General features: G+C 44.6%; 4 protein-coding genes across 6 annotated transcripts; 2 read left to right on the top strand and 2 right to left on the bottom strand.

Annotated features, from left to right (window-relative positions):
• The first annotated feature begins 416 nt into the window (after nt 1-416).
• LOC136459771 (histone-lysine N-methyltransferase, H3 lysine-9 specific SUVH4-like) lies at nt 417-11,409 on the top strand. The gene is made up of 16 exons (XM_066459611.1): nt 417-514; nt 659-1,109; nt 1,191-1,274; nt 1,423-1,503; nt 1,602-1,656; nt 1,798-1,907; nt 3,295-3,474; nt 7,286-7,384; nt 7,573-7,671; nt 8,084-8,133; nt 8,871-8,959; nt 9,715-9,877; nt 9,961-10,066; nt 10,406-10,585; nt 10,746-10,976; nt 11,055-11,409. The coding sequence occupies exons 2-16, from the start codon at nt 666-668 to the stop codon at nt 11,166-11,168; spliced, it is 2,085 nt and encodes a 694-aa protein (XP_066315708.1). The 5' UTR covers nt 417-514; nt 659-665; the 3' UTR covers nt 11,169-11,409.
• A 694-nt stretch (nt 11,410-12,103) lies between these two features.
• On the top strand, nt 12,104-13,705 carry LOC136459773 (trihelix transcription factor ASR3-like). Its single transcript, XM_066459613.1, has 3 exons — nt 12,104-12,659; nt 12,767-12,820; nt 13,356-13,705. The coding sequence occupies exons 1-3, from the start codon at nt 12,104-12,106 to the stop codon at nt 13,703-13,705; spliced, it is 960 nt and encodes a 319-aa protein (XP_066315710.1).
• Nucleotides 13,706-15,355: 1,650 nt separating this feature from the next.
• LOC136461308 (uncharacterized) lies at nt 15,356-18,961 on the bottom strand. The gene is made up of 3 exons (XM_066460654.1): nt 18,797-18,961; nt 15,816-15,897; nt 15,356-15,543 (listed from the first exon to the last, which is right to left on the bottom strand). The coding sequence occupies exons 1-3, from the start codon at nt 18,959-18,961 to the stop codon at nt 15,356-15,358; spliced, it is 435 nt and encodes a 144-aa protein (XP_066316751.1).
• On the bottom strand, nt 18,821-24,512 carry LOC136457064 (uncharacterized). 3 transcript variants are annotated; one of them, XM_066457108.1, is made up of 4 exons: nt 24,351-24,512; nt 21,885-24,199; nt 19,094-20,765; nt 18,821-19,006 (listed from the first exon to the last, which is right to left on the bottom strand). In XM_066457108.1, exon 2 carries the CDS (start codon nt 24,196-24,198, stop codon nt 21,922-21,924), a length of 2,277 nt encoding a protein of 758 aa, XP_066313205.1. In that variant the 5' UTR covers nt 24,199; nt 24,351-24,512; the 3' UTR covers nt 18,821-19,006; nt 19,094-20,765; nt 21,885-21,921. The 3 variants fall into 3 exon arrangements, with proteins under 3 accessions (XP_066313205.1, XP_066313204.1, XP_066313203.1); XM_066457107.1 differs by having other exon boundaries at nt 19,094-19,383; nt 20,575-24,199; XM_066457106.1 differs by having other exon boundaries at nt 19,094-24,199.
• Nucleotides 24,513-27,022: the final 2,510 nt, after the last annotated feature.

Raw genomic sequence — 27,022 nt, forward strand, 5'->3', positions numbered from 1 at the left:
ATAGCTGTTTTGAAATTTAAAATTTGAAACCACACAACTCTTGGATTGCCTGGAACCCAGGAAAAGTCCAGTCCCACAGCTAGTTTACCCTTTTTAGCTCCTAGAAACCATACAGACAGTAGGAAAGGTATGCAAGGAAACCCCCGCACTGGGCCGTTGCCCGTTGGCGATTCTTACACATACACGTACCACTGGCACAGCGGTCATGTCGGGTTCAAACACCGCATCCCCCAATCGAACGGTGCTGCGAGCGCCTTGCGATTCGAATCGCCAATCCTCAGCCGCCCAATGTGCGCCTCGCCCAAAATTCAAACTCGCCCGGGCAAACACGCCCAGTCCATCCCGCCGTGGCAGTGGCCATGAATACGCCCCAACACCCAGGGGCAGTATCGTCATTTGTCTCCCGCAGCCAGAAAGGGCCGAGGACGGGACGCGCAGCACCCAACCCCTGCCTATTTTGCTCTCCCCTCCCCTCCCTTCGTCTTCCGCCATTCCCGCTATCGCGGAGCGCAGGGTGAGCTCCTCGTCTCTCTGGCTGCTCTCGACGCGGCGGTCTGGGACCCGCCACGAAGGCGATTGCTGCGCTCGTTTGCAAGTGGGGTTTTCGGTTCCTCTGTTCTAACTTTGTTGGGGTTTTGTTGGGGCTGGTGTTGTGAAGCTGGTGGATGGCGAAGGTGGATTCGGTGGCGCCGGTCCCGAGCCCTACGTTCATGGACGCCACTCCCCTGAACCCGCCGCCGCCGCTGGTGGTGGAGGAGCTCGTGCTGCGCCGCAGTGCTCGTTGCCTCAATAGGCCAACCCGGCCCAGCTACGCGGACCAGGAGCCGCCCAAAAAGCCTGGCGGCCGCGGCCGGGGCCGGGGCAAGCGGAAGAGGGATGAGGAGAAGCCGGAGCTGGCGGCGGAGCAGCAGGGTGCCAAGAGCCCGGTCAGGAAGTACTCCAAGGTTGAGGCGGGTGAGAGGAAGCCGATGCCCGTGATTGCGGCGGTGCCTGTCTCTTGCGCTGGCGTTGCTGCGGAAGATGATGCGACGGGGACCGGGAAGAGCGCCAAGCTGAGGGTGAAGGAGACATTGAGGGCGTTCAACAGCCAGTACCTCCACTTTGTGCAGGTACCTTCGTGTGTCTGAATGCTCAGGTATTATCCAGTTTGGTTCATGTTTTTCGCTGAATTTGTAAGCATGTTGGTACAGGAGGAGCAGAAGAGAGCTCAGGCTGCGCTACAGGAGATTGAGGCTAAGGGTGGCCTCAAACGTCAGACCAAAGGGGGTAAAAAGGTGCAAATCTTAGCGCTGTCTTGAGTTTTGTATGTAATACCGTTTTCTCTCATGCCTTTGTTCGTTAACTGTGCTGTGGGTCTATGAGTCGTGCCATGGCGAAAACTGTTCGCTAAATTTGTATGCTCCTTTGCCCTTATATATGCAGAAGAGCAGTAAGCAAGACGCTGAAGCTGAGGAGAAAGAGAAACGCCCATCAAAGCGGCCTGATCTGAAGGCAATCACCAAGGTACCGTATTGATCTTTGCCATTCTTCTCCGTTACAAGCTGTACCCCTGTATGAGTTTGCTATGGTTGCTGGTCTTACTATTATTGTTGAAATTCCAGATGCAAGAAACGAATGCCGTGCTTTATCCAGAGAAGAGGATCGGGCATTTACCAGGTTAATCTTCTACTTCTCTCCAAGGAAAAAAAAATGTATTCTGAAGTTTGAGGCGCATGAATTCAGTTATATATATTTTCTCCATATTTCCATTTTGCTATATGGATGTGCAAAGTGATGCTCTTATCCAATTCTTCTCAGGGATTGATGTTGGTGATCAATTTTATTCTCGTGCTGAAATGGTAGTGTTGGGCATCCACAGTCATTGGCTCAATGGAATTGACTACATGGGGATGAAATACCAAGGAAAGGTAACAGCAGCAGACATTTCTGTAGAAGTGTAGAGACGTTTTTCAAGAAAAAATAGAAATAGATTGGGGGGGGGGGGGGGGGGGGGGGGGTGGATTGGATTGGGAAATTTGGAATACTTCATTCTGAACATGCCACAGCATCTCTTGTGTTCATTTGACAGGGGAATCACACCTTGATCCAACATGCTTTTACCGCTGTATGTAATTATTCAACATCAGCATTTCCCTTTCAGCATTCCCAAGTGTCTACTCCTTCTGATCAGATATATAAGTCCATCTAGGTGTGTCTTTAGTCAAACTTTTTTACCTTTGACTATCAATATCTGAATTTTATATCGACCGACAAGATTTGTATTGCTAGATTCACTATGAATCAAGAACCGTTGCTGGACTGCTGACCGCCTTGCAAGTTGGGGGCTTCCCACCCTGCAGTTTGTCCCTTGTGTGATCAGGCTGATGAAATGATACAGCATATCTTGATTGCTTGTGTGTTTGCAAGGCAGGTTTGAACAGTTTTTTTTTTCACGTGTTGGGGTTGCTTCCTTTTGCACCACAACCAGAGGACTCTCGTTTCAGTAGCTGGTGGAGGAAGAAAATCAAGGCTGTTCCTGACATAAAGAAAGGGCTTTATTCGTTCATAATCTTAGTTGATTGGGAGAAGTAGCTGGTGGAGGAAGAAAATCAAGGCTGATCCTGAGATAAAGAAAGGGCTTTATTCGTTCATAATCTTAGTTGATTGGGAGATTTGGAAACATACGGACCGCTGTGTCTTCGAGGGTGGTAGTCCTTGCTTTCAAAAGGTTCTGCTTGTAGTTCATGAGGAGTGTAATCTATGGTCCTGGGTTGGTGCTAAGGCTTTACATAGATCCTATGTAGGTCGTTGCCATTGGCTGCTTAGGCTCCTGATGGTTTTTTTGTCGTGTTTTTTGTTTCCAGTGTGTGGCACTGTTAGCCTTGTACTAGGTGGCCTAGGGGAGTTGGCTCTGCCTCATTTGTTTTTTTTCCTACTTAGTTAAATGACACAAAGATCTTTTGCGTCGTTTGAGAAAAACAAAGATGCATTATGAAAAATAGATCATGTTATATAGATCTGTTTATATTTTAATATCAACTGGCAAGATCTGCATTATTTAAGATAATATATTTTTATAGATATTGTGTGTACAACTGTCATAGTGGAGACTGTGTGAATGTCCTCATGGACTTATATTTGTGATCGGAAGAAGTAATTCTTTGTTGCAGCATCTTGTAGTTGTTTCTTTGTATTTTTCTAAATGTTGAGCAATTTATTGGCTATTCAATTTCTAGCTTCTAAAACAAACCAGAAATGACTCCTAAAGGGAGTGATCATGTACCGTAACTAATAATTTTGAATTTAATTATGCAGAAGGAGTATGAGAAGTTAACTTTCCCACTAGCCACCTGTATTGTAATGTCGGGGATATATGAAGATGATCTAGACAAAGCCGATGAAATTATTTATACGGGTCAAGGAGGAAACGATTTACTTGGTAACCATCGCCAAATTGGCTCTCAGCAGTTGAAACGTGGTAATTTAGCATTGAAGGTTGGTTTCAATGGTTCTTATTTGTTACTTAGTTATATCAATTGCATGTAATGTACTGCGCTCCACTTTTTTTGTGGTTATGCTTCTGTTCCAAGTTATAATTCATTTTGGCTTTGTCCTAAGTTAAACTTCCTCAACTTTGACTAATACACAAACATCTAGAACATCAAATGATCAAGTTTGTTCAATCAACCTCTTCATGAAATAAGTTTTAATAGAGATTTTGTTTCAACTTGTAGATGTCTATATATTTTTCTAAAAGCTCGGTTTGAAGTTAAAGAAGTTTGATTTAGGGCAACCAAAAGTGAACTAGAAGTTGGAACAAAGGGAATATTATAGTTCTTCTATAAAATGTGTTGTAATGTGACATACGAACTTGACTTGATTTGGCCCATGGTGGATCATGTGCACGTGTGTATGATAAGTTGGGTGTTTAGTCCCATCTTGCTTGCATAGGGTGAGAAACACCAACATAAAAGCTTAGCTGGTCCAAAATCCAATAGCACTAGCCCTATATTAACAATTTTACATGAAACACGGATAAAAGTGTAAGTGGGTTTGTTATGAGTGTGGCTTACCAGGTGTGCAGGGTAGGCCTAGTCTTCGTTGGACCCTATGGGTCTGATTGGTTGCCTGTATTAGCCTGTATCCAGACTTGTGCAGTGCAGATTTTTTTATATTAGACAATGCAGGGTTGCACAAGCTGATGCACATACAAAAATGAAATATTCTCACCCTTCATACCTTTACTAAAAACATGGCACCTCAACTAGAACATGGAGGTGACTACATGCACCAAATATTTTTTTTGATGAAACAGGAGGGGTTTTACCCCCTACTGGAAATTTATTAAAAAATAAAAGTTACAAGTAAACACCAAGACTGTGCATACGCTTACGCTGGTTTAGGTTATGTTGCATAAGGCCTAATGTAGGCTAAGGCTGGTTTTCCAGTTGTTCAAGCCATGGCCAATGGCCCATGGCATGTCTGACACATTTAACATTTCAGTGCCTGAGTTAATTTATATACTCAACATCTTGGTTGAGCGTGGTGGTAGGTCCTTCGGTTGGGAGGCTGCCGACTAGGGTTCAAATCCTGGTTGCACGAAAAAAACGTCCTTCGATAGGTAACTGTCTACAGAGATATACGTGCCGCAGGCGTGTCCTGGGCAGCCAGCTTTCGGGGCCTTTTTTCGATGGGTTGAGTTTTTTTCCTCTTACTAGGTAAATGCCCGTGCGTTGCAACGGGAACACATAATACCACGATAACATATGTATGAGTGTGTGTTATACTGTTATCTAAAATAGATACCGCAATCATAATGTTCCGATCAATATTACATAAGTCTTCACGAAAGATAGATAGTTAAAATATAACTCTAAATTTGAATGCAAAACTAAAACATCAACTTCAATTGTTGCATCATTGTTTCTTAATGTAAAGAGCGACATTCACAGAAAAATTAAGAAGTTACCTGCTGCCCTGTTTCTTAATGTAACCATTTGACCTCAAGCAGTACGCTATTGGGGATTTAGATGAGCATAATAAATGTTGACCACATGACCTGTATTTTCAATTCAGGAGAGATAACCAGGAGAAAAATTCGCATCAACACTATACAGAACAGTAAACCAGTTGAACTTGTAAGATGGCAAAGCAAAAACAGTCATTTTCAACTGAGGGCGCACGACATGGCCGCCCGACTCTGATGAAATCCTCCCACAGTCCACAGTCATTTACACCAGAGGGAGCACGTCATGGCCTTTTTTTGTTTTTAATTAACTACAGTAGAATTCGTGTATTGGATTTGGATCCGTAGGAAACTGAAAGATGCAAATATCAGGATGTTGCGTTGCTATCTCTATCCAGCTACCACATCCGCATTGCTATCTTCTCTACGTAGTTTCAGTATAGAATAAATTAAGGACGAAAGTATAGATGCTAACCTGCGAGGGTTTAGGGTTCAGGCGTGTATTCCTCCGCTGCGCTGCCTCCGTCGAGGCCGCCCGCTTGCCGCCAACGTCGTCCGCTCCCGGAACCTGCGAGTGTTTAGGGTTCAGGCGTGTCTACGCCACGGGTTTATCTCAGGGATGCACATGAAAACAACCAAACGACGATTTTTTTTTCATAGTTTAATCCGAAAAACACTCATGCATAGCAAGACATAATAGGTCATGTTATCACTCAATCTATCAAGCGTGCAATTTCATTCAGGAGATCAACAAGCATCTGTTTGAGGTCACCTGCTCGTGAACCCAGCTCAACCTTGACACATGAGTACATACATAAATAAAATCAAAATAAAGTTTTGAGAAGTGGCCGCTGAAATTGATTCCAGAATGTAGTTTTTATACCGATGCTTATTTACTTAGACGAAGTTGCTCCAGCACATCAGCTGTCAATCGATTTGGTAGAACTTCTAGCAATTTAGCCACCTGAGATGCAAGTGGAAAGCAATATTTGTCATCGAAGTTTTTAGTGCTCGAGTAATATATGATTCAACACGGCTGATGTCAGATGCTTTCACAAATTCCTAAAACAGTGACTCAACATATGGCTAGTTGACATGATCTCAACCAAACAGTCGCGGATCTAAAAAATTTCATGTGCAATTTGCTAAAACATATTTAGCAATTCAGTAATCCATTTCAAAATTTGTCTCATAATTTAATATATACAAGTACTAAATAACATAATAGATTAATAGTTCAAAAAATATTACAATACTATTTGTATGGTTTTCTAAAGGACACAAAAAGTATCATACACCAAATTATCAAATGATTAAAAAAAAGAGGGGATGGAACGTAGGATCCTCACAAAGGAGGTATGGTGCGGCGGGAGATCATAGATGCCTCAAAGTCTCTGTCTTTGAATAATTCGAAGTCTTTGTCTGCAAATAATTCCAAATCGAGATTTCATAAAACTATGGTTCGGAGAAAAAAAAATGACCACTCTGTAATCATATTATGGATTAGAGTTCAGAAAGAATACGCTACTTACTCCTGATGTATATTTGCTTTACTGTCTCTCGTCAGATTAGTTTGATCATAGACCCTCCTGATCGGAACGGAACAACTCTGCTGCTGCAATTAGAAGGCACCAATTCTGCTGGAATCGATCATAGACCCTCTCTCACAAAACTACGGTTAGCACCATAACATGCAGAACAAATCAAACCTGCCTCTGACTCGATGTCTGCATCCGCTGCGCCGCCATCATCCCCAATTTTTTCCCCAAACTTGGAACCCTAAATCCCGAACTGAGGCATGAATTGGCGGATTAATACTTGCTCCAGCATCAGTGACGCCGCCCCGCCGCTGCCAGGAGGCTCCCATCCCGCGCACGCGTCCGCACGCCATCGACATCCTCCTGTGCACGCCGCCGCTGCGAGACCGAGGACCGGCCGGATGCGGTCTCCTCGGCGACCGAGGGCTTGGACGACTATGGCACCGGATGCGCCTCCTGCTGCTGCGGATGGCTGGCGGCCGGTGCCCTGCGGTCCGGCGACCTAGTGGCCTCCCGTTCCGGAGCAACATCGTGGGAGAGTAGTCATCACGTCTCGCGTGTGCGGGGGAGAGGAGTCGCGGTGCGCTAGGGAGCCGCTGGGCTTCATTTTTTCGGCATTGCACCCGGGGATGCGTGGGAGCGAGCGGTTTTGGTGTCGCACGTATGGATGGAATAGTTATGAATGTTTTAGTTGTAGAGACTGATCACAAATGTTATGCCTTACACTTTCGAATGAATCGATCTCTAGCTTATATATAAATTAAGCTCATTTTATTAACCTCATTTTATTTTACTGTTGCAGAATAGCAGGGACAATGGTAATCCTATCCGAGTTATTCGAGGTCATTTGTCAAAGAATAGCTATACTGGAAAGATCTACACCTACGATGGGCTTTACAAGGTCTTTATGTTTTCTTTCTATTATGGATAATGTAGACCATATGTTCTCGTCTTGTTATAGGAGCTTGGGCTTTTTATTCTACAATCCCATGGAGATACATACACACCGGAAATAGATTTGCTAGTATCTAGTTCTATTGCATTATCTGATCAATTCTATTTTTGTTATTTCATGTGGATAATCTGTAGGTTGTAGATGACTGGGTGCAGAACGGCGTGCAAGGCCATGTTGTTTTCAAATTTAAACTGAAGCGGCTTGAGGGTCAGCCATCATTGACGACTTCTGAGGTATACCTGAACAAAGACAATAGACTGAGTTGGTTGTGCTGATATTACCCACTGTCTTGTTATGGCTTGGATGGGTGGACTTCACTAATTTTATACCATATCGTGTCAACCAGTAGAGAAGAAATGTGGAAATAACTTGAGACTTCTCAGATTTGCTAATTCAATCACTAACACATTTGCTAGTTCTAGTGCAGATAGCCTTTTCCTTTTAGAAATATGTTTGTGTCACTTTTTTTGCAACAGAAATATGCTTTTGAGTTGTGATAATGTACTACTAATACAGCCACCTAGTTGTGCTTGACCAGTTGACCTTTTAAATGGAATTTGTATTCCCTTGAATAAATTTAACTTTGCAGTTTTGTATATACTGGAAATATCATGTGTTTGTGTCATCACATATCTGTGTGTCCAGGTGCGATTTACTCGTGCAGAAGCTCCCACAACTATTTCTGAGTTACCTGGGTAAATGATCCAAACACCTGAAGTTTCTTTTTTTTTGGCGTGCGGAACTGAAATTTCTATTTTACCATTCATGAATTCATTTTTTCGTATAAGTTATGTACTTATGTGTTCTAAAATAAAGCAGCTCATATTGATTATGTGTGTGCTTAAACATGGAGGATAGAATATTCGAAGACTTGTCGGTTGTATTGCCTTAGCCTGGAGTGCGAGTATGTATTCTCCCTTGGTTCCAAAATGCAAGTCGTTTTAGTTTTGTCCTAAGTCAAACTTCTCTTTGACCAAGTTTATAGAAAAATGCATAATGTAAACATTAAATTAGTTTCATTAAATCCACTATGAATTACGTCGTGATAATTTATTTATTTGGTATTCTAGACCTTAATACTATTTTATATAAACTTGGTCAAAGTTATAGAGATTTAACTTAGACCAAAACTAAACTGACCTGCATTTTGAAACAGTAGTAGTTTTTAGTTCAAGTATCTGTATAAACATGCCAATCTACTAGAGATAAGGAAGGATCTGTACCATATAGAAATCTTAATAACTAAATATATCTTTAAAGATTGTCATACTAGACGGTACTCTACTCTATCAACATGAATGGTTGTGGTAGTTTCACGACTGGTGCAATGCTAACATCCATCCATGTATTCTTTTGTCACCTTAGTCTTAGTGATACAGAGGTTATGTTTCCTTGAATGAAACTAATCATATGTCACATTTTAATTTGATAGACTGGTTTGTGACGACATCTCTGGAGGGCAAGAAAATATTCCAATTCCTGCTACTAACTTGGTTGATGATCCGCCTGTTCCTCCATCTCGTATGTTCAAGTTTATCAATTGTCTATTTCATATTTTCTTTGTCACAGGCCTGTTTGCATTGTTCCAATAAACTAGAACAAATGTGTAGTGTGACTTTTAAATTTTGAATCAGCTACATCCTAGAATACGTCAAATAGCACTATAGCTGTTTATATCGCAAATCGGCTTTTTGGAACTTGTACTATCCAATGGCTCTTCCTCCTTCCACATTTCTTGCACTGATTTTTCTGAGAGTTTCAAATAAGTGACATTTTGAGTTGGGTGTCGACCCGATACAGGTAGATTGTATCAAAATGTAGTTTCATAACACTATACTTTTGCTATGTTTTATAAATTTATTGACAACAAAAGTCAGTAGTCAAAGTTGTATTTTGATGATCATGTCTATGTCCAAAACATAGCTTATTCTGTAACTGTTGGGAGTAGAATATAACAATACTTCCGTTTGCAGTTTGGTTTACAAACAACAGTTAGCCAAGGTGCCCAACAAGAATATTTGGAAGTTTTCAGTAAAAAATAAGAATATTTGGAAGTTGTACCAACAAACAAGATAATACAATGAAGTGCTCTGTGAAACTTTTTAAACATAATAGTAACTAAGCTGCCCAAATTCAGTGCCAAATGTTTCTTGTTTTATGAGAATTTCTCGTGTTGCTTCTAGCAGATCTGCTTTCTTGTCATCCTGTTCCTGTTTCAATTTATACACTAATCATCAGTGGCTGATTGCTTAGTGTCACCTTTGGCAACATTTTAGGTTTCACATACTTGAAGTCTCTACAAATTCCAAAGGACATCAAGATCCCGTCTAGTATTATTGGCTGTGATTGTGAAGGAGATTGTGCTAGCAACAAAAATTGTTCATGTGCTCAGCGCAATGGTTCTGATCTGCCTTATGTATCATATAAGAACATTGGCAGGTAAGTGCAACGTTTAAATGCTTCAGCACATGGATGCATTTTGCAACTATTGTTTTCCCATATTTTTACCTCTAATTCTATAGGTTGGTGGAACCCAAAGCAGTTGTATTTGAATGTGGGGCTAACTGCAGCTGTAACCATGATTGTGTAAACAGAACATCTCAACAGGGTTTGCAGTATCGCTTAGAGGTTGGTATTTCTCTTTCAAAGAGATATCTATTTTAGACTTTTTCCCTATCAAAAACATAGGAGAGCTGTGTTTTGTTTCATTAAGAGAACAGAATAAAGTACAAAGGAGGGGTCAACCCCCTCCCCTCCTGAACACATATGCTCCAAGTGGACACCGAATGCTGTTTCCATTAGCTACTGTTGGCAGGACTACTGAAACATATGGGTTGCACCAGTGAAAACACATTCTTTCTTGTGCTTCCACAATACGCCCCCTTTCACAATTCTTCTGTTGGGAGTGACACCTCTTACTAGCATTTGTATCTAGCTATATTTTGCTTAACAGGCTGAATTTTGCAGGTATTTAAGACAGCTTCAAAAGGTTGGGGAGTCAGGACTTGGGACTCTATCCTCCCTGGGGCTCCTATCTGTGAGTACACGGGGGTGTTGAGGAGGACCGAAGATTTGGATGGTTCACAGAACAACTATTGTTTTGACATTGACTGTCTTCAAACCATGAAGGGTTTGGATGGAAGGGAGGTAAAGTTTTCTCATATACTGTAACATGAAATATTGCCAAATTCTACTCCTATATATCACTAGTCCTTGCTGTAATAGATATTTTAGGTGTGCTGAAATTTCATCAGATGCCTTTAGAGCATTTGTTCTTGACACTCATACTATGTACTCTGTCCTGCAGAAAAGAGCTGGATCTGAAATGCACCTGCCTAATCTTCATCCTGAGAATGATTCAGATGCACCACCTGCACCTGAGTACTGCATAGACGCTAGTTCTATTGGCAATTTTGCTAGATTTATAAATCACAGTTGCCAACCGAACCTTTTTGTCCAGTGCGTCTTGAGCTCACACAATGATGTTAAACTGGCAAAAGTGACGCTTTTTGCTGCTGACACTATACTTCCTCTTCAGGTGAGAAGTGTTTGAGTTCACTTGACAAAACTGTAGACTCTACCAAAAGAAAACTTATGACTACCATGTGCTTTTCAGGAGCTATCCTATGACTACGGTTATCGCTTGGACAGTGTTGTTGGGCCTGATGGAAAAATTGTGAAGCTGCCTTGCCACTGTGGTGCTCCAGATTGCCGGAAGCGCCTCTACTAGACCTGCAGTGTGTTTCTATTTGGATTTTGGAGGAAACAACTTATATTGTAGGAAAGCAGTCATGGTATCTATGTAGTTGACATGCTCTGATATATAGCAAAAGAGGAGTAACTTAATCTCCATTAGAGCATTCTTATTTTGTGGGTATTAGAGGACATGCTGGTCATGGTAGCATATTTTGCAGACAACCAATTATTAACTTATATTTCTGGACATCTGGTCCTGGAACACTTAACCTCTAGATAAATATATATATATGTTTCCTCAGTGGCTTGGATCTGTGTTTTTTCTATCATGTGCCATCGTGTGTGTGTTTTAATCAATGGATACATGGACTACCTAGATGCCTTTTTCAAATTGTGATGGCAACTGAGTTGTCAAATAGCGACAAATATAATGTTATCGATTTATGTAACATTTTCTCCTGTTGAAATAGGTACTACAACTGACTCTATCGCATCTAGGATGTCTTATGGTCTCTAATGACTTAAATTATGAATTTTCGATGTCTCAGTACTGTCAATAGCTGGAAAGGCTTCGGGTGTTGGTGTTGCTGCTGGTGTATGTCAAATTGTTAATATGTCATGCTTTCATTCATATGATTTGATCATGACACTAATTTAGTAATTTGCATATCTCCCAGGATGTTAGCTGTGAGATTTCATTTGATCTCTGGTTTTAATCCTTCCTAATTGTTACTCGTTGCTAATTGGCAGCAATTAAAAACTGCTTGCTAATTGTCTGATCTGATGGATATGTAATACCACTAAGCCAGACTGCATTTGCTGTACCACATTCAATTCTTGTAAAATTATGCTCACTGCTGAAATCCGCAAGCTTTGATGTCGATTCAAAGGCTAAGAAAAAGCAGCCGATAAATCGCAGCCGGGTCTGGCGTCTTGGCGAGAGGCCTCATAGTCATAGCGCGGCGCACGATGTCTCCCAACGAGAGCTCACCGCCGGTGGAGGCCGCTGCAGCTGCAGCTGCAGCCGCCGCCGCCGCGTCCACGCCACGGTCGCGGCTGCCGCGGTGGACGCGGCACGAGACGCTGGTCCTGATCCAGGCGAGGCGCGCCATGGAGCGGCGCGGGCTGCAGCTGCCGGCGGTGCGGCCGCGGCCCAAGTGGGCGGCGGTGTCGACCTACTGCCGGCGCCACGGCGTGGAGCGCGGGCCCATGCAGTGCCGGAAGCGGTGGGGCAACCTGTCCTGGGACCTCAAGAAGATCGTCGCGTGGGAGGGGAAGGCCATCGCCGGCGCCGGCGCTGCCGGCGATGTCCAGCACGAGTCGTTCTGGGACATGCGCGGGGACCAGCGGCGCGCCAGGCAGCTGCCCTCGTCCTTCGACCGCGAGGTGTATGACGCGCTCGTCTGCGGCGCGTCCGTCGGCGACGGCGAGGACGCAGCCGCGGCCGTGGTGCCGCCGGACTTCGGCGACGGGGAGCTGGAAGGGGTGTACCGGCAGCCACCCATCATGGTCATGCCCATATCAGGTCAGCACTCGTACTGGCAATGGCATGTATGCGCACGTGAATCTGTGATTGCCGTGCGCCGTGCCATGGCATCAGTTGATCACATATTTGGTTTGGTTTGCATGCAGTGAGGAAGTACGAGCCCCCTCCTGCCTCTTCTGAACACGAATGCTCTGGTCCAGGTGCACCGGAATTGTTTCATCAATGTTACATACATGCATTATGCCATTATCACGTGATATTTTATGAAAAAGAAAGCAAATTTCGGCAAACTACAACTTTTATAAGACCCGGCTACCGTGGGTCAACATATCATCCAAATAGATGTGGACTCTTTTCATATGTGGATGACAAGTGGGCGCCACAACCATTTTTTTTAGCTCCAATGAAATGGTCGGTATGAATTCTAGTTTCAAAATGTACAAAATCATTATATTTTTGAGATTCATTTAAAAAATGATGGTATTCAGGCACTCCAATGAATTGAGTGATATGTTTTTTTCCTACACTAGGACGTCTGGATGACAAGTAGGCTTCACAACTTTTTTTGACTGAAATTTGTAGTCATTTGTTACTGTGGCTGGAAATTTTTGGAGGTTTGTGAAATGATCAACATATGTTGTAGTTTTATGACATCACAAATAGTTGCAGTTCTGTGAAATTAATCGTAGTTCCAATGAACTGCACGATAAGTTGTTTCGCGTGTGGCCACGGCAGTGACAGAGAGTGACCAGAAGAAGGCGGGTGCGGCGGCGTCGGACAAGAACTCGACGTCGTCGCAGCACGACGGCGGTGGCGTAGGCGGCGGCGGCGGCTTCAAGGACAGCGACGCGACGTTCGTGGCGGATCAGGCAGAGGGCACCGCGACGGCCACGCCGGTGGCGACGGCGACGGCCAGCATTGGGAAGCAGGTGATCGAGGCCCTGGAGAGGGGCAACCGGGCGCTGGCGCAGCAGCTGGAGGAGCACAGACGCAGCTGGGACGCCGACAGGGAGCAACGGGCAGCTCTCCTCCGCGCCATGGACAGGGTCGCCGACGCCGTCTGCAGGATCGCCGATAAGCTCTGAGGGTCCGGGTCGCCGACGCGAGCTGCATGGGATGCTTCGGTTGCCTTCGCCGTGGACTCAATGAAGAATGACAAAGTACAAGACATGCATGCATAGATGCATTCAGAATTTCAGATAGCAGTGCACATGAAGCAAGGACGATATATATATACAATGAAGTATACCATTGGCATATATACATCAGATTATTTTTTGTTCCCTTATTATCTAAAAAAAATACATCAGATTATTTTGCAGCTATGAAATTGGGAACTGGAAACTCTTAGAATCCTACTGAAATAATGTGATCTCTACCCACCTGCCCTGTCTCCTCTGCTCTGAATCTATCTATCTCCTACTCTGAAACATGGATTTTTTTTTTGAGTGGAACTCTGAAACATGGATGAACATGCTGCTATCTTGTCTTGCTCAAAAGTCTGAAACGTTGTGCCGTGGGCCGTGGGCTGTGGCGTGGCTCCAGGTCCAGGGCTTGGAGCTGCTCTGGATGGCTGGATCACTCTCGCTTTTGCTAGTGCGTGCGTTGAGCTTTTCATATTTTATCGGATGTCTCCGAAGAGACTGCGTTGAGCTTTTCTGTCTTTCTGAAAAGGCATTGGTTCCTCACTCCCTCTCCCTGCTATGATTAGCGATCGGTTCTTGGTCCGTGCTTTTACCGACTGAATCTGAATCTACCCCTGCTCTGTTCATCCGTAATTCACTCGCTATTTTACTCCTTTTTGAGTTTGAGGGGTCATGCACATGTACTACAACTCAAATGTACAACAACCCCTTCCCTGTGGGATCATGCCACTCAGTACTGACTGTGACTGTACCGGTGTTCATGGTACTGACTGTGGTCTGAGGCTGTGATGCCGAGTTCACAGTGAGGCCAGGCCAGGTGTGAGCAGTGAGCACTGCACAGCGCTCTCACTCAGCCGAGCCTTTCCTTATCAGTTCAGGGTTGAGACACTGCTGCCTGAATATTCCTGCCTCTGCTCTGCTCGCTCATCAGACAAGTGGCTACAGCTTCACAAGCAGCGCACGTGAGGGTGGAATATTCAGGCGACGCCGCGACGACACAGGAGCCGACCAGTCAGCGGTCAGTTAACTCTTGCTCTGTTCTTCTCGCCTTGTCTGTCGCTGCAGCCGCGACACCGGTGCATGCCATGGGAACTCTCGATCCGAGTCGTCACTCCGGAGCCCGGTGGCGGTGCGGTGCTCCGGCGTGTCCCCAGCACGGATCCGGTTATTCCGCCGTGCTGGGGGGCCTACGGCTAGTGCGCAGTTCAGTTCAGCAGACCGCGACGCGAGGTGGTCTTGTTCGGCCAGTGCATGCAGTGGGTGAGACGATAGCGATCGATACAGGCATACAGCGTGGAAGCAAAATGTCTGCTCCGCTGAATGGATGCGTGAAGGAAGAAGACACGGGGATCGTGGAGCACGGGCACGTGTGTGGCATATACATATATACATATGGCTGCTTGCTACATTATTCAGAATGAAAAGAAAGCAATGAATGAAATGGAAATAAAGGGACCGGAAGAAGAAATATAGATTACTAACAGACTATTTATTACAGCTACTAGTAGTTACATATAAATATAGCATGCACATACAGCGGTATGATACTCTATGCATGCGGTAGGAGTACGTATATACTAGCTATTGTGGTCATGAGCCGTAGCATCCCAAAAACCAGGACAGCGTCCTGGCAAGGCCGCCGGGCGAAGACGAGGCGTCGTCCCAACCTGCAGCACCCAGCAGTGCCTTCCTGTGCTTCTTCTTCTTCTTGGTGTGCACCACCTTCCCACGCACTGTCACCTCCTTCTTCCCGAAGTCCACCATGTAGTCCAGCAGCCCTGCTAATGGACACAAGCCAAGCACGTACATGAGCTGATGGATGAGCAGGCAGCAGTACGTACGTACAATGGCCGGCCAGTGGCCCAAGATGGATGCGTAAGAAGGAAGAACGATGCATTGGTTAGCACTGCTAGTAAAGGTAAACGCATTACGGACATCACATGATGCGTCCTAAACTCCTAATGACAGGTAATTAGTGGTGATGGGTCCATATGTATTTATGTGCATTAACCGACATGAGTACATGACATCTTTGAATGTTGATGCTCACCGTTCATCTTGGAGACGACGTTGGCGACCCGCTGCCGGCAGTGCGAACACCCCATGTTGGCGCTCATCACCACCACCTGCACCTGCGCGCATTATTCCAGCAATTTCTCTTTATCAGTTTCATGTCCACATCAAGTCATCAACACTGGCATCCACTCTCCATTGACTTATTGGCATCCATCACCACCATATATAACTCATCATGCATCATTAGCATTTGCATTGCTTCTACGTAATGAGTAAGGGTGCATATGATAGGGATCCTTCGTGTTATTTCTTTCTCCAAAAAAAACTTAAATCCCTGGCAAAAACGGCACCCAAGGTATAAGGTATTAAGGCATGGATCATGAGTATGGACCAGCTCGCTAGCCAACCACCGATCCGTTCAGGCGTTCAGTGATAGCACGCGCGTATGGATCGATCAGATCGATGCTTGTTTACAACGCCGGCTGGCCAATGCAAGTTGGGTTAGATAGATAGGCTCGCCTTAGCTGTTGACATTAATCATGAACGGTTAAGTGGTCACAGACTTATATCCTAATTAAAAGCTAGTTAATTAGTAACTAGCTACCTATGCTTCCATCACACCTAACCATTAATCTAACTACCACTAATCAGGACGTACGGCTATAGTTCATTGTATATTTATAAACTATTTGCGAGGAATATACGTACCAGGGGTACCACAGGGGAAGAGAACTATGATATAGTCATATAGGGTACATATATGTTCCTCTCTCAAATACCAAAAGTCACATGGCTGCCACTCTTGAACCCTAATGCAGATTGTACTGCTCCTATAGTCCTGTCAGACAGCCAGCAGTGGTATTATATCTCCTTGTCTCTGCCTCCACGGCACATCATAACAATCGGCTTGTTCGCTGGTTGGTTTCTGGACTGATAAACCCGGCTGGTGCTGGTTTGTTGTGAGAGAAAAACACTGCTAGCTGGTTGATAAGCCCTGGCTGAAACCAACAAGTGAACAGGCTAACATATAGTATATGCTAATCTATTGGCTATGCAAGCCACTTGCATTATAGTATGAATACTTGCAGTGTGGCCTGGGCTGGGTCGTCTGGAGTAGTCGCATGCCCGTTGTGATCTTCTCTTGGTCTAGTGATTAGACCAAGACTTTTTCAGATACCATGCAGGGCAAATGCATGTGGTCATCATCCCATGTTGTCGGGATAAAAATTACTGCGAGGATATATATAAGTAGCAGGGCCATGACGCATGTCAGTAATGCATGTACGCAACAACGTCTCTCTAAAGAATCTTCAGAAGAAGAAGCAGGATGTGGAAAGCGTCAGTGTCGCTGACGCTCTGTTGTTCATTCTACAGTGTAATCTACTACTACAAATCCATCCATCCTGATACTCTGATAGCGATCGAACGAATCATTGTAGTATCTGTTATCGAAATTCCCTTCGTCCAAACGTAAGAAACTTGTGCAGATGCTGGAGATTAAATATATATAATGTTCCGTCAGAGCTATAACTGATGGCCAAATGCTGGACTGAATCAAATGGGAGCACGCATGTGTGTATACTTGCATGCATGGTCAAAATCAAATGGGATAAGAGAATGGATTAACGAGTGAAGGGGATGGTTTACTAAATTTATTAATTCCACATGCATGCGCGTGTACATATCAGGTCAAAGCAAGCGTACTTGTACGTGTTGCTTAGCACATGCCATGTATTTGACGGCATAAACACGCAGGAATACGGACAGACAGATAGCCTACCCCGGAGAAAATGACTCTGAAGCAACCTAGCTCCACGAATAGGATGCGAACATTCCTGCACTGTCACCTAAATTCATTTCTTATTTCTTTTTTGTTTTGAAAAAAGGGACAGAAACTTGTCGGTCAAAGCAAAGGCTAATACTCCTACTACTAGTATGTAGTAATCTTCAACGGTAGGAATAAGATGGTAGTGGTTGGTGAGAGTTAAACGAGGAGCATTCATCAGGCATGGCGGCTACAGTTGTTGCCTGCTCATGCCGGGCACGTGATGTATGCTCATGCCTTAGCCTTGTCTACTGCTTATGGTCAGAAGTCAAAAACACTGCGAGAGAGGAGACACCGAAATCGGTGACGGCTTCACCTTTGTCGTGGCCAGACAAGCAGCTCGAGCTCCCAGCAACGGCCAACAGCCGACAGCTCAGCTGTGGCCGAGACGGTACCGGTGCAAGAAACAAGCGGCAGCAATAGCATAGCATAGACCGGCGCAAGAAACAGGCTACAGTTGCTGCATGCGTGCCCGGTGTCTGCTACCAGATTCAGTCATGCTAACAAGTTACTACATGCTACTCTCTCCATTGATTTCCATGTGAACAAGAACAGTAGTGTGTAGATTTTTACAGATTTCTGATTTCCAGGCTGATCAGATCACTTGCTTTTCCATTTCCATGCAGAGCAAGGTTAAGAGATAGAAAGAGAGAGAGACAGACAGTCCCTGCAGTGGAGTTGTTTGGCAGATTGGCACTAACAGTAACAAGGGCAGGGCCTTTCACCTTTACGCTAAAAGCCGGACTGGAGGGCAAAAGCGATCGCAAACGGGGGGTCCCTTTTGAGAATCCAAGGAGATAAACTAGAGCTCTTCTCCCTCGATATACAGTGGGACCACGGACACTGAACGTGTGGAGATGGAGATGGAGACTGTCTGTCAAAATGCAGTGAAGGATGGAGTGACTTTACTGTTACTACCATACCACCACGGAAGCCTGAACTGACGGGCTCCAGCTCCATTGAGAAAGATGGACAGGGCTAACGGTTTCTGGAATGGCAAAGGCTAGCATCCTCAACGAAGCAGTAATAACAGAGTGCTTCGGCAGAAAGACGTTGGCTCTAGTTTCAGCTAACAGAGTAATAATCGCAGCTTGGTTTCAAGAACACAACGACAGGTCATTGCAGATTTCTCATTTCTAGGTACTGATCAGCTAGCTAAGACTGATGAGACAGAGAGGGAGAGAGTGTACCGATGGGAGAGAGAGGTCCTCTGCAAACCTCAGAGTTTGCAGCTTGCTTGGTGTGCTGCTGACGGTTGCGTCCGACGAAGCGCCGAAGCTCCTCTTGGAGGTGGAGGAGGAGGACTCACTCCCTCTCTCGTCTTCATCCCCTCCGTGCTCCAGCTCCATGTCCATGGCGGCGCGGCGTGGGCTCTTCTTGAGGCTTGAGCTCCCCCTTTCCTGTCCAACGACAGCACCCAAGGCCTCTCCTTTTTATACTAGCTATTCTAGAAAGAGAGAGAAAGGATGTCATGTCACAACAGTTACTTGCCGAGACCACCCACTGAGAAGGTGGATTATTTTAATCACTTGTGAATGAAGTTGGTGTAGGATGAATGGAAGGTGAACTCCAGCAATCATGCTTATTTGCTGATGGATCTCCTTTCCAAAGACCCACTCAGTCCATCCCAATGTGTCAAGGTCATTCACTTTCATAGTTTCATTGGATGACTAGGATTATATGTATATATGATGTCACTTGTCTTGGAGGCTAGTGCCAATTTCCAACTGAAGGTGGCCCCACCTTGTATTGGATTCCTCCCTCCTCTTTGTTTTCACTGTGACCATTGTTACAGTAACAGATTAGGAAATCACCACATCAGAGAGGTTACTTGCAGTGCAAAAAGTAAAAAAAAAGAAAGGCCTACAAAGTCTAAGATGGTGAAATGTAACATTGGAACAACAAAATAGGTTTCAGTTAGAAATTTCGGATCTTTTACCCTTTCTGCAAGAAAATGCTCCTGCAGCTCTGCATATTTCACCAGTATATATACACACACGGAAAAAAAAAGGTTCCAGTTCCTGACACCTTATATAGCGTGATGGTTTTATAATGTACTAGGTAGAGTTGATATTGAAAATAAAGGAACAGAGCAACAGCAGTTGCAGTGATATAAAAAGGAGAATAGTGCTCTTTAGGTACACCTAAATAGTATATACTATAGTGCCTCATCCTTCAAATTTACAACATAAAGGCCAGGATAAGAGACACCATGCTACTGTTCTTTAAATGGTAGGCAAAGAGGAACCATCAACCTCCCAAACCCAAGAAGGCCAGAATTAAAGCAAAAACCTAAGATCATAGCTGGCATGCATTCCGTGTTCACCAATACTGAAAGCACGATGGAGTTAGAACCGAGAAGGGGGGATTCAGACATATAAAAACCACTGAAATTCCATATTCATCGCTCAATGCAACTCAGCAGAAACTTTATTCAAGAAACGTGAAAGGAAACTGAAAATCAAATGGCCTTGAATCTCCAAAGACAAGGATGACAAAAACTGAACCCCGACGATGTCAAACATCAGACAGACATACACCCTGATTGGATAAGCAGCTATCATTTTCTTGATGTACTTGCACCCATTTTTAAGGGCACACCGACACACTACCTAAAAACTTTGAAAACTGTTAGCACCTAGTAGATTGTTAAAAACATACACAGCAAATCACCATAAATAGCTGAAGGCCCAGAGTACCCAAATGGAAATTCAGACAATGCTGCAAATTCCATGTAAAAAAAGGGGGGCATGCCTCTGCCCACCTAGCACCCACTACCCTTCATAGGCACGCTACTGACCAAGATTGCATTTTCAGGTTCCAACGTCAGCAAGGACAATAACTTCCACTTCGAGCATTACTAGCAACGTGTAATTTACAGAGTAATATGCGACTCTCAGCATAATTTAGGTGTGATGTTGACATCTGGATGGTATTCGAAATAATCTCCAGTGTTGCATGTGAATACCACAGAATGCTTCAAGTCTCTTGCTCAAACATGAATTTATCTGTGTCTGTCATTCTCAAGTTTCTTATATCCACTTGGGAGGCAGGAAACTTCGTATTTGAATGCCAAAACACTTAAAAACAGTTGCACTTGAGCACAAGAAAAACACATAGACTGCTCGCTCAACAAGCAATCAGCTGGTGAGGTCTTGTCTGAAAAAAATGGGGAAAATAGTAAGTTAAATCAGCAGAAGCATTTAAAGTTATAGGAAACTAGTTGCGTACTACATTTGACAATAGTATACAAGTGCAGACCAAAAAAGTCAGATTGAAAAAGGGTACATTAATACCAAGGTATCGTCTAATTTTATTCTAAGCAGCCTACATCATATGAAAGGACCACAAAATACGCTACTTATTCCTGCCTAACATTTCCTTTGAATGGGGCAATTACAAGGCTGGAACCAAGGAAAAAGATATCCAGCACGCAATAATTGAACGAAATTCTGTAAATTTATCACAATTCAATTTTTGTACTGGAACTGTAAATTTCACAGTGCTGACATATGCATGAGTTAAAGAGTATTTAGTGTATCCACAAAGTCAGTTAAACTTGATTGATAATGTGCTGATATGGACCTCCAAACAGCTTAAGAGGGTGACTACAGAAGACATCATCCTCTTGTTTCATGGACCTTCAAACAGCTTAAGAGGGTAACTACAGAATAACAATTCTTTTTTTCTAAATCATCTCAATAGAATTATCTAGCAGTGACAAGCGACAACGATATTTTGGGCAACCTGTCACAAGGAACACTGAAACACATCATTGGTTGACGATTATGTGTTTCCTTTCTTCAACAGTACTGCAGTGTCGGCAGATCCAATAAAGAGATATTTTCCTTTACATTAATGTTCCGTTACACAAAATATTAATCAGGAATGAAGTTGGTGATTGCATACAGTGCTCATCATGAAGCAACTAAATGAACAGAAAAGGCTGACACAACAGATAATCCCAACTGGGGATCCTGTAGCAGCACCAATTGGCAGTTGATGCCAGTGGTAAAAACAATGCTACAGTAACCTTAATTTAAGTCACATTACTTTCTCGTTTTGTATTGTGGCTCATTATTTCATGGTAAAAGAATTCATTTCCAAATTTTAACACCTGACAGACCTGATCTGCAATTGGTAAAACATGGAAATTTTGAAGAGTTGGTCAAACAGTTATCTTCACAAATGAGACAGTAAGGACAAGATAATTACTGGAGACAAGTAGAACAATTTAAAATGGAGCAATAGAGAAGGGTGGAGTCATTAGTTCATTACAATTGGACTATTGGTTACTTCTGCTACTATACATGTGTTAATGTATGATCCTTGTAGGAAGGGCACTTGGTTCCAGATGCCATGACCCTTTTGGTATATCATGATCTTTGATATCAACAATCACAAAAGCAGGAACACGATGGGAAAAGCTGAGCATTTCAGACCTTGGAATCCACCTTGTCAAATGGAAATCTTCCATTACTACCCTATGAAAAATGGTAAAGCAACTTTTTACCCGAGCCAAGCTGCACACATTTACTCCATTTTCATCAGAGTAGTCTGAGAGGATCTCAACCATGCGAGGTTCACATTTGTCAATGTCAGTGCTATTCAAGGTGATCTTCCAATTTTTTAGCATTGCCCATATTTCCCCTTTTTGGGGGAAAATTCGGTAAAAAGACCTTTTTGCACTCCAGTCACACTCTACAGGGTGTGAGAATTCCCAGATATCCTTGTAAGTAGTTTCAGTACCAGCGCGAAATACCCCAGAAGCAACTGGTAGACCATCTTCAACCCACTGTATCTCTTCATTAAGCATAGGGTGAGGTTCCAACTTCAAAACAAAAACTGAAGTATATGAAACCACATGGATAATCCTGACATAAGACCTAGGCATCCTGTCCTGAGAATCAAACACAGCCCATATTTGACCCTCTAGAAAATCCTTGGGGGACCACTTGGTATTGTAGCTCATCATGGCTTGCATTGGGGAACCTGCTTCCATTTTGCTTGTTGATGAAGGATTTGAGAATTTTGCAACAGTAGTTTCAGGGAAGCCATTTGTGTCATCAGAAACACACGCTGATGTATTTTCTTGGTGAATATTTTCTGGTACCGCGGAATGTTCCAGCTCGAACATAGTTCCGGCCTCAGGAGTAAATCTGAAAGAAGGGATCCTGTGAGAGAACATGATCAGATTGTCCCTGTGTATGTGTAACAAGTGCTCTGTTCCACTCTTGAATTGCCTCTGGAAAACACTTCCATTCCCATCTACCTTTACCAAACGTGCAACAGTGCATCCTGATTCACTAGAATAACTGGTAAGAATTTCAACAATAGAGAAGGCACTATTCTTCCACATCCTAGGATCAGTGTACCACCCAATATCCCAATTACTATAAATGGCCCATACCTCACCTTCGTGGGGATGCACTTCAAGATGTTGATTCAGGTTGTCGCTGAAAATTTGGTGACAGAACATAGTTGAACATGTTAATGAGATACAGTGTTCTTCTGCAATGAAAGTTCCACAAATCAATGGCAAGCCTGCATGGGACCATTTCTTCTCTTCAGGAGTTTGCGGACAGGGCTTGAACCATGAGACATATAACTGCATCTTATCCGTCAGTACTTTAACAATCAGTGCATATCTACGAGGAAACCTCTCCCAGTCATATGCTGCCCAAACCTGGCCAGCAGCAAAATTCTCGATCGCTCTATCTTCCTCAAAGTTATGGTATTCATACTGCTTACTACTGCAGAGCTCATCTTCTTTAACGCCAGATGGATCATCAAAGCAGGCATCCAAATCTTCTTCCATAGCAGGTGATGGATCATCAAAGCAGGCATTCCAATCTTCCTGTGAGGGCGACATGCAATAAACATCCTTTTCACAGACACTCTTTTGCCTCTTGTCAACATGAGTGCCGTCAGGTGACTGCAACTCGCTGTCATCACCAAGAAAGCAAGGATCCATCCTCTTAGTCCCGGAAGAACTTGCCACATTTGAAAGAAGGGGATCCCTTCCATCAAAGCATGGCCTGTCCGCGGCGCGGTTGATATGTGAGGCTGCATTGCTAGTACCATCTGCCGCCCTAATCTCCTTTGTGTGGAGACTGTTCACCCTGTCAGTACGGACGAGTGTACCACCGTGCGCTGGCGCATCAACAACACCAGACCGGACGAACCGACTGAAAACGTTGCTTGAATCGAACCCCTCTCGCTTCTCGGGATCAGATAGCACCGTGTACGCCTCGTCCACGAGCTTGAGGGCCAATTCGGCGCCGGGCAGAGCCCCCATGGCCGGCTCCACCTGGGCCACGATGCTCTTGTACCGCGCCTCGATCCTGGCCGCGTCATCCCCGGGAAGCACCTGGAGGACCCTGTACCAGTCCACACACCCACGGCCGCCGGCCGCGCTGCCGGCGGCGCAGCAGAGGACCTCGAGCACCGGGAGCATTTCCAGGGCGCCCTCCAGCCTGGGGTTCGTCTGCAGCGTCCGCAGCAGCAGCGCCCTCGCGCCCGCGTAGTCCTGGGCCCGCATCCTCGCCGTGATCGCGTCCCGCTGCGCCTCCTCCGCCTCCCCGTCCTCCATCCTGCGACGGAACCACCGTCAGAGCCAAGCATTGCGCCGCGGATTCCAACTGTAATTTAACCGAACTCATCGCGCCAGAGCCTAGCCTACGCGTTCGATCAGACGGGAATGGGCCTTCAATGGGGAATGGGGAACGGGGATTGGGTCCTTACCGAACCGATCGATCCTGCTCCACGAGGCCGCAGCGCCGAGGGGTGGGTGCGGATGGAATTAGGCGAGGAAGCCCTAAACCCTAGCACAGCAGCCAGCCATGGATTATCTCACCGGATGGACCGATCGGATCGATCTGGGTGTTGCTAGTACTCGTAATTTGTTTGCTATCCTGCCAGTGTAGAAGAAACCGAGGCTTTCCAGTTCTACGATACTGAGCTATGCAAATAAAACTGGGCCTCGAAGGAGTCGTAACGAACAGCATGGGCACGGCCCATATTGTTTACTCTGTCCTCTTTGTGGCCTGGCCCGCTACTAATATGGGTCGACATGCGATCTCACTTAACGACGGCCCATCTGGGAAGAGGTCCTCACATGGGCTGACCGTCTCGCCGTCGCCTCCGCGGCACGTGGGGGGGTGCAGCGAGGTCCCCACACGTCAGTGAGGATCACGTCGCGGCGACCGAAAAGAGGGGCCGAACACAAGCGGCGGGAAAAAGGAAAAAGGAGCCTCAAAGTACGGGCCCCAGTATAATGACGTCCCATGCTTTTTACTGCAAACCTCTGTCGAAAACAAACACAGTTCTCGCTTTCCGGAGAACATTTCAGTTTTGATCAAATACATAAAAATCATTAACATTTATATATCTAAGAAATATTAATAAATATTTACTCCACTTCCGAATTCGAAGACTTTCTGATATTTCTAGATACATTATTTTACTATATAAGTAGACATAGTGTATATTTAACTGTATAGCAAAATTTTATATTAAAAAAGTCAAAGCGTCTTATAATTTTAAATCCTCGAATGCAGTCGCCTGATAATTTGTAAATTCATCAGTCATCTGTCTGAGAGACTGCATGCTGGAGGATTTAACTCCTCTGCCTGTGAGAGAGACCGGGCCGGTAGTGGGGGCGTGGTCTGCGACTGTGAGACTGGGCGGCGATGCTGCATGCTGGGCAGAGGTAGAGCACCGGGATGCATGCTTGGCAGCGATGCGCTGCGGAGAGACGGGCGGGAGCGACGCAACGACTGAGAAGGTGACTGATGGATAATCTTTCCATCAGTCACCTACTGAGGGAATAAATCCTAATTTTAAATGGAGAAATTATAAGTTTATAGTAAACTTAATTGGAGATATAAGACTTGTTCATTGTTCTGTGAGAAATATCGGTTGCCAGACAATAAATTTAATACTTTTTCAAATTTAGAAAAAAAATATCCTATAATTATTTTTTTTCTCCCAGTGGAAAGCAGCAGCCAAAGGACCCCAAATAAAGTTGTTTCGCTCGTCCGGTTCCGGAGCAGTAATCCATTTGCAGGAGGAGGAATGCAAGATTACCATTATCAAACAGTGTGACGAGATCCCATTCGGCCGAGTTAAATTCATGTTGGGTGAGAGAGTTAGATAAAGCGGTAAAAAAAGAGTCGTTATAGGATCAATGGCATCACTTGGGCGTACTACTGAGCGCGTGTTTAGTTCCCATCTAAATTCCCAAAAAAGTACTACAGTAGACATCTCATCGAATCTTACGATACATATATGGAGCATTAAATGTAGACGAAAAAAAAACTAATTGCACAGTTTAGTTGAAAATTACGAAAAGAACGTTTTGAGCCTACTTAGTCTATGATTGAACACTAATTACCAAATAAAAACGAAAATGCTACCGTAGCCCAAATTCCCAAATTCAGGGAACTAAACACGCCCTGAATTGCTGTGTATTTTGACCGGTGTTTTACACGGCGAGTGATATTACCGAACCCGGAGTGCTACTGCTGCCGGTACCAGAGCACTAGTACGGAGTAACTACTGTACTGTGTTCCAGGTGAAAAGAAAAAAATTTAGAAATGTTATACAACAATTTGTGTTTAAAAAAAAACACATAAATTTTTAGTCACCGGATGATTGCCAACCGAACAGGCTATCACATCGCTCTGTAATTTGATCTTTCATAGAAAAAATTTATTTTCTATTATATGTGACTTGTGATCCGTGAATCTGTAATTTTATGATTGTCTAAAAATAGAAGAAAGCTAGAGGTAGAAAAAAAAAATAGAGACAGTTGGATCTTAATTTTATGGTAAAAAAATTTATATGTTGAAATAGTATAAAACACATGATTGTATAGTCTAAGACTCAAAATTTTACTCCTACCACTGCTGCTACCAGCAGCGGCAGTACTGTGGGGAGAAGCGAGAGTAATCACTTTGAGGAAGGACACATTAAAGAAGAGATTCGAGACAGTGTGGGCAATTGCTGTGCACGGGCATCAAAGCATCTCTGCTCCGTCTCGGGCTCCTCTCTCTCTCACTCCGCTACGGACACGTATAAATGTTTATGCAGCTTGAGACACGGCGGCAACATATGAAGTCCGCTTTTTTAGCCCAACATGAGCACGGTCCAGCCTGATGACATGTGGGTCCAGGCTGGCCCGCCCCGAGGGGGCAGGTCGTGCATGGGCCACTGCTCAGGCTCGTGGGCTGGCACGACACAGCTCGCCCTTCGCCGGTCGGCCCGGCCTAACCCTCCCCCTCCTGGGCCTCCTCACTCCTTCCTCCCCCCCACGGCCCAGTGCGACCCACCGCCCACCATCCCCACCTCCGCCCTCGGCCCGGCTAACCAACCCTAACACCCCATCGCCTCCACGTCCGCACAGCCTGGTGCCG

Source organism: Miscanthus floridulus, chromosome 6, assembly GCF_019320115.1.
Source record: "Miscanthus floridulus cultivar M001 chromosome 6, ASM1932011v1, whole genome shotgun sequence".
Classification (NCBI taxonomy): domain Eukaryota; kingdom Viridiplantae; phylum Streptophyta; class Magnoliopsida; order Poales; family Poaceae; genus Miscanthus; species Miscanthus floridulus.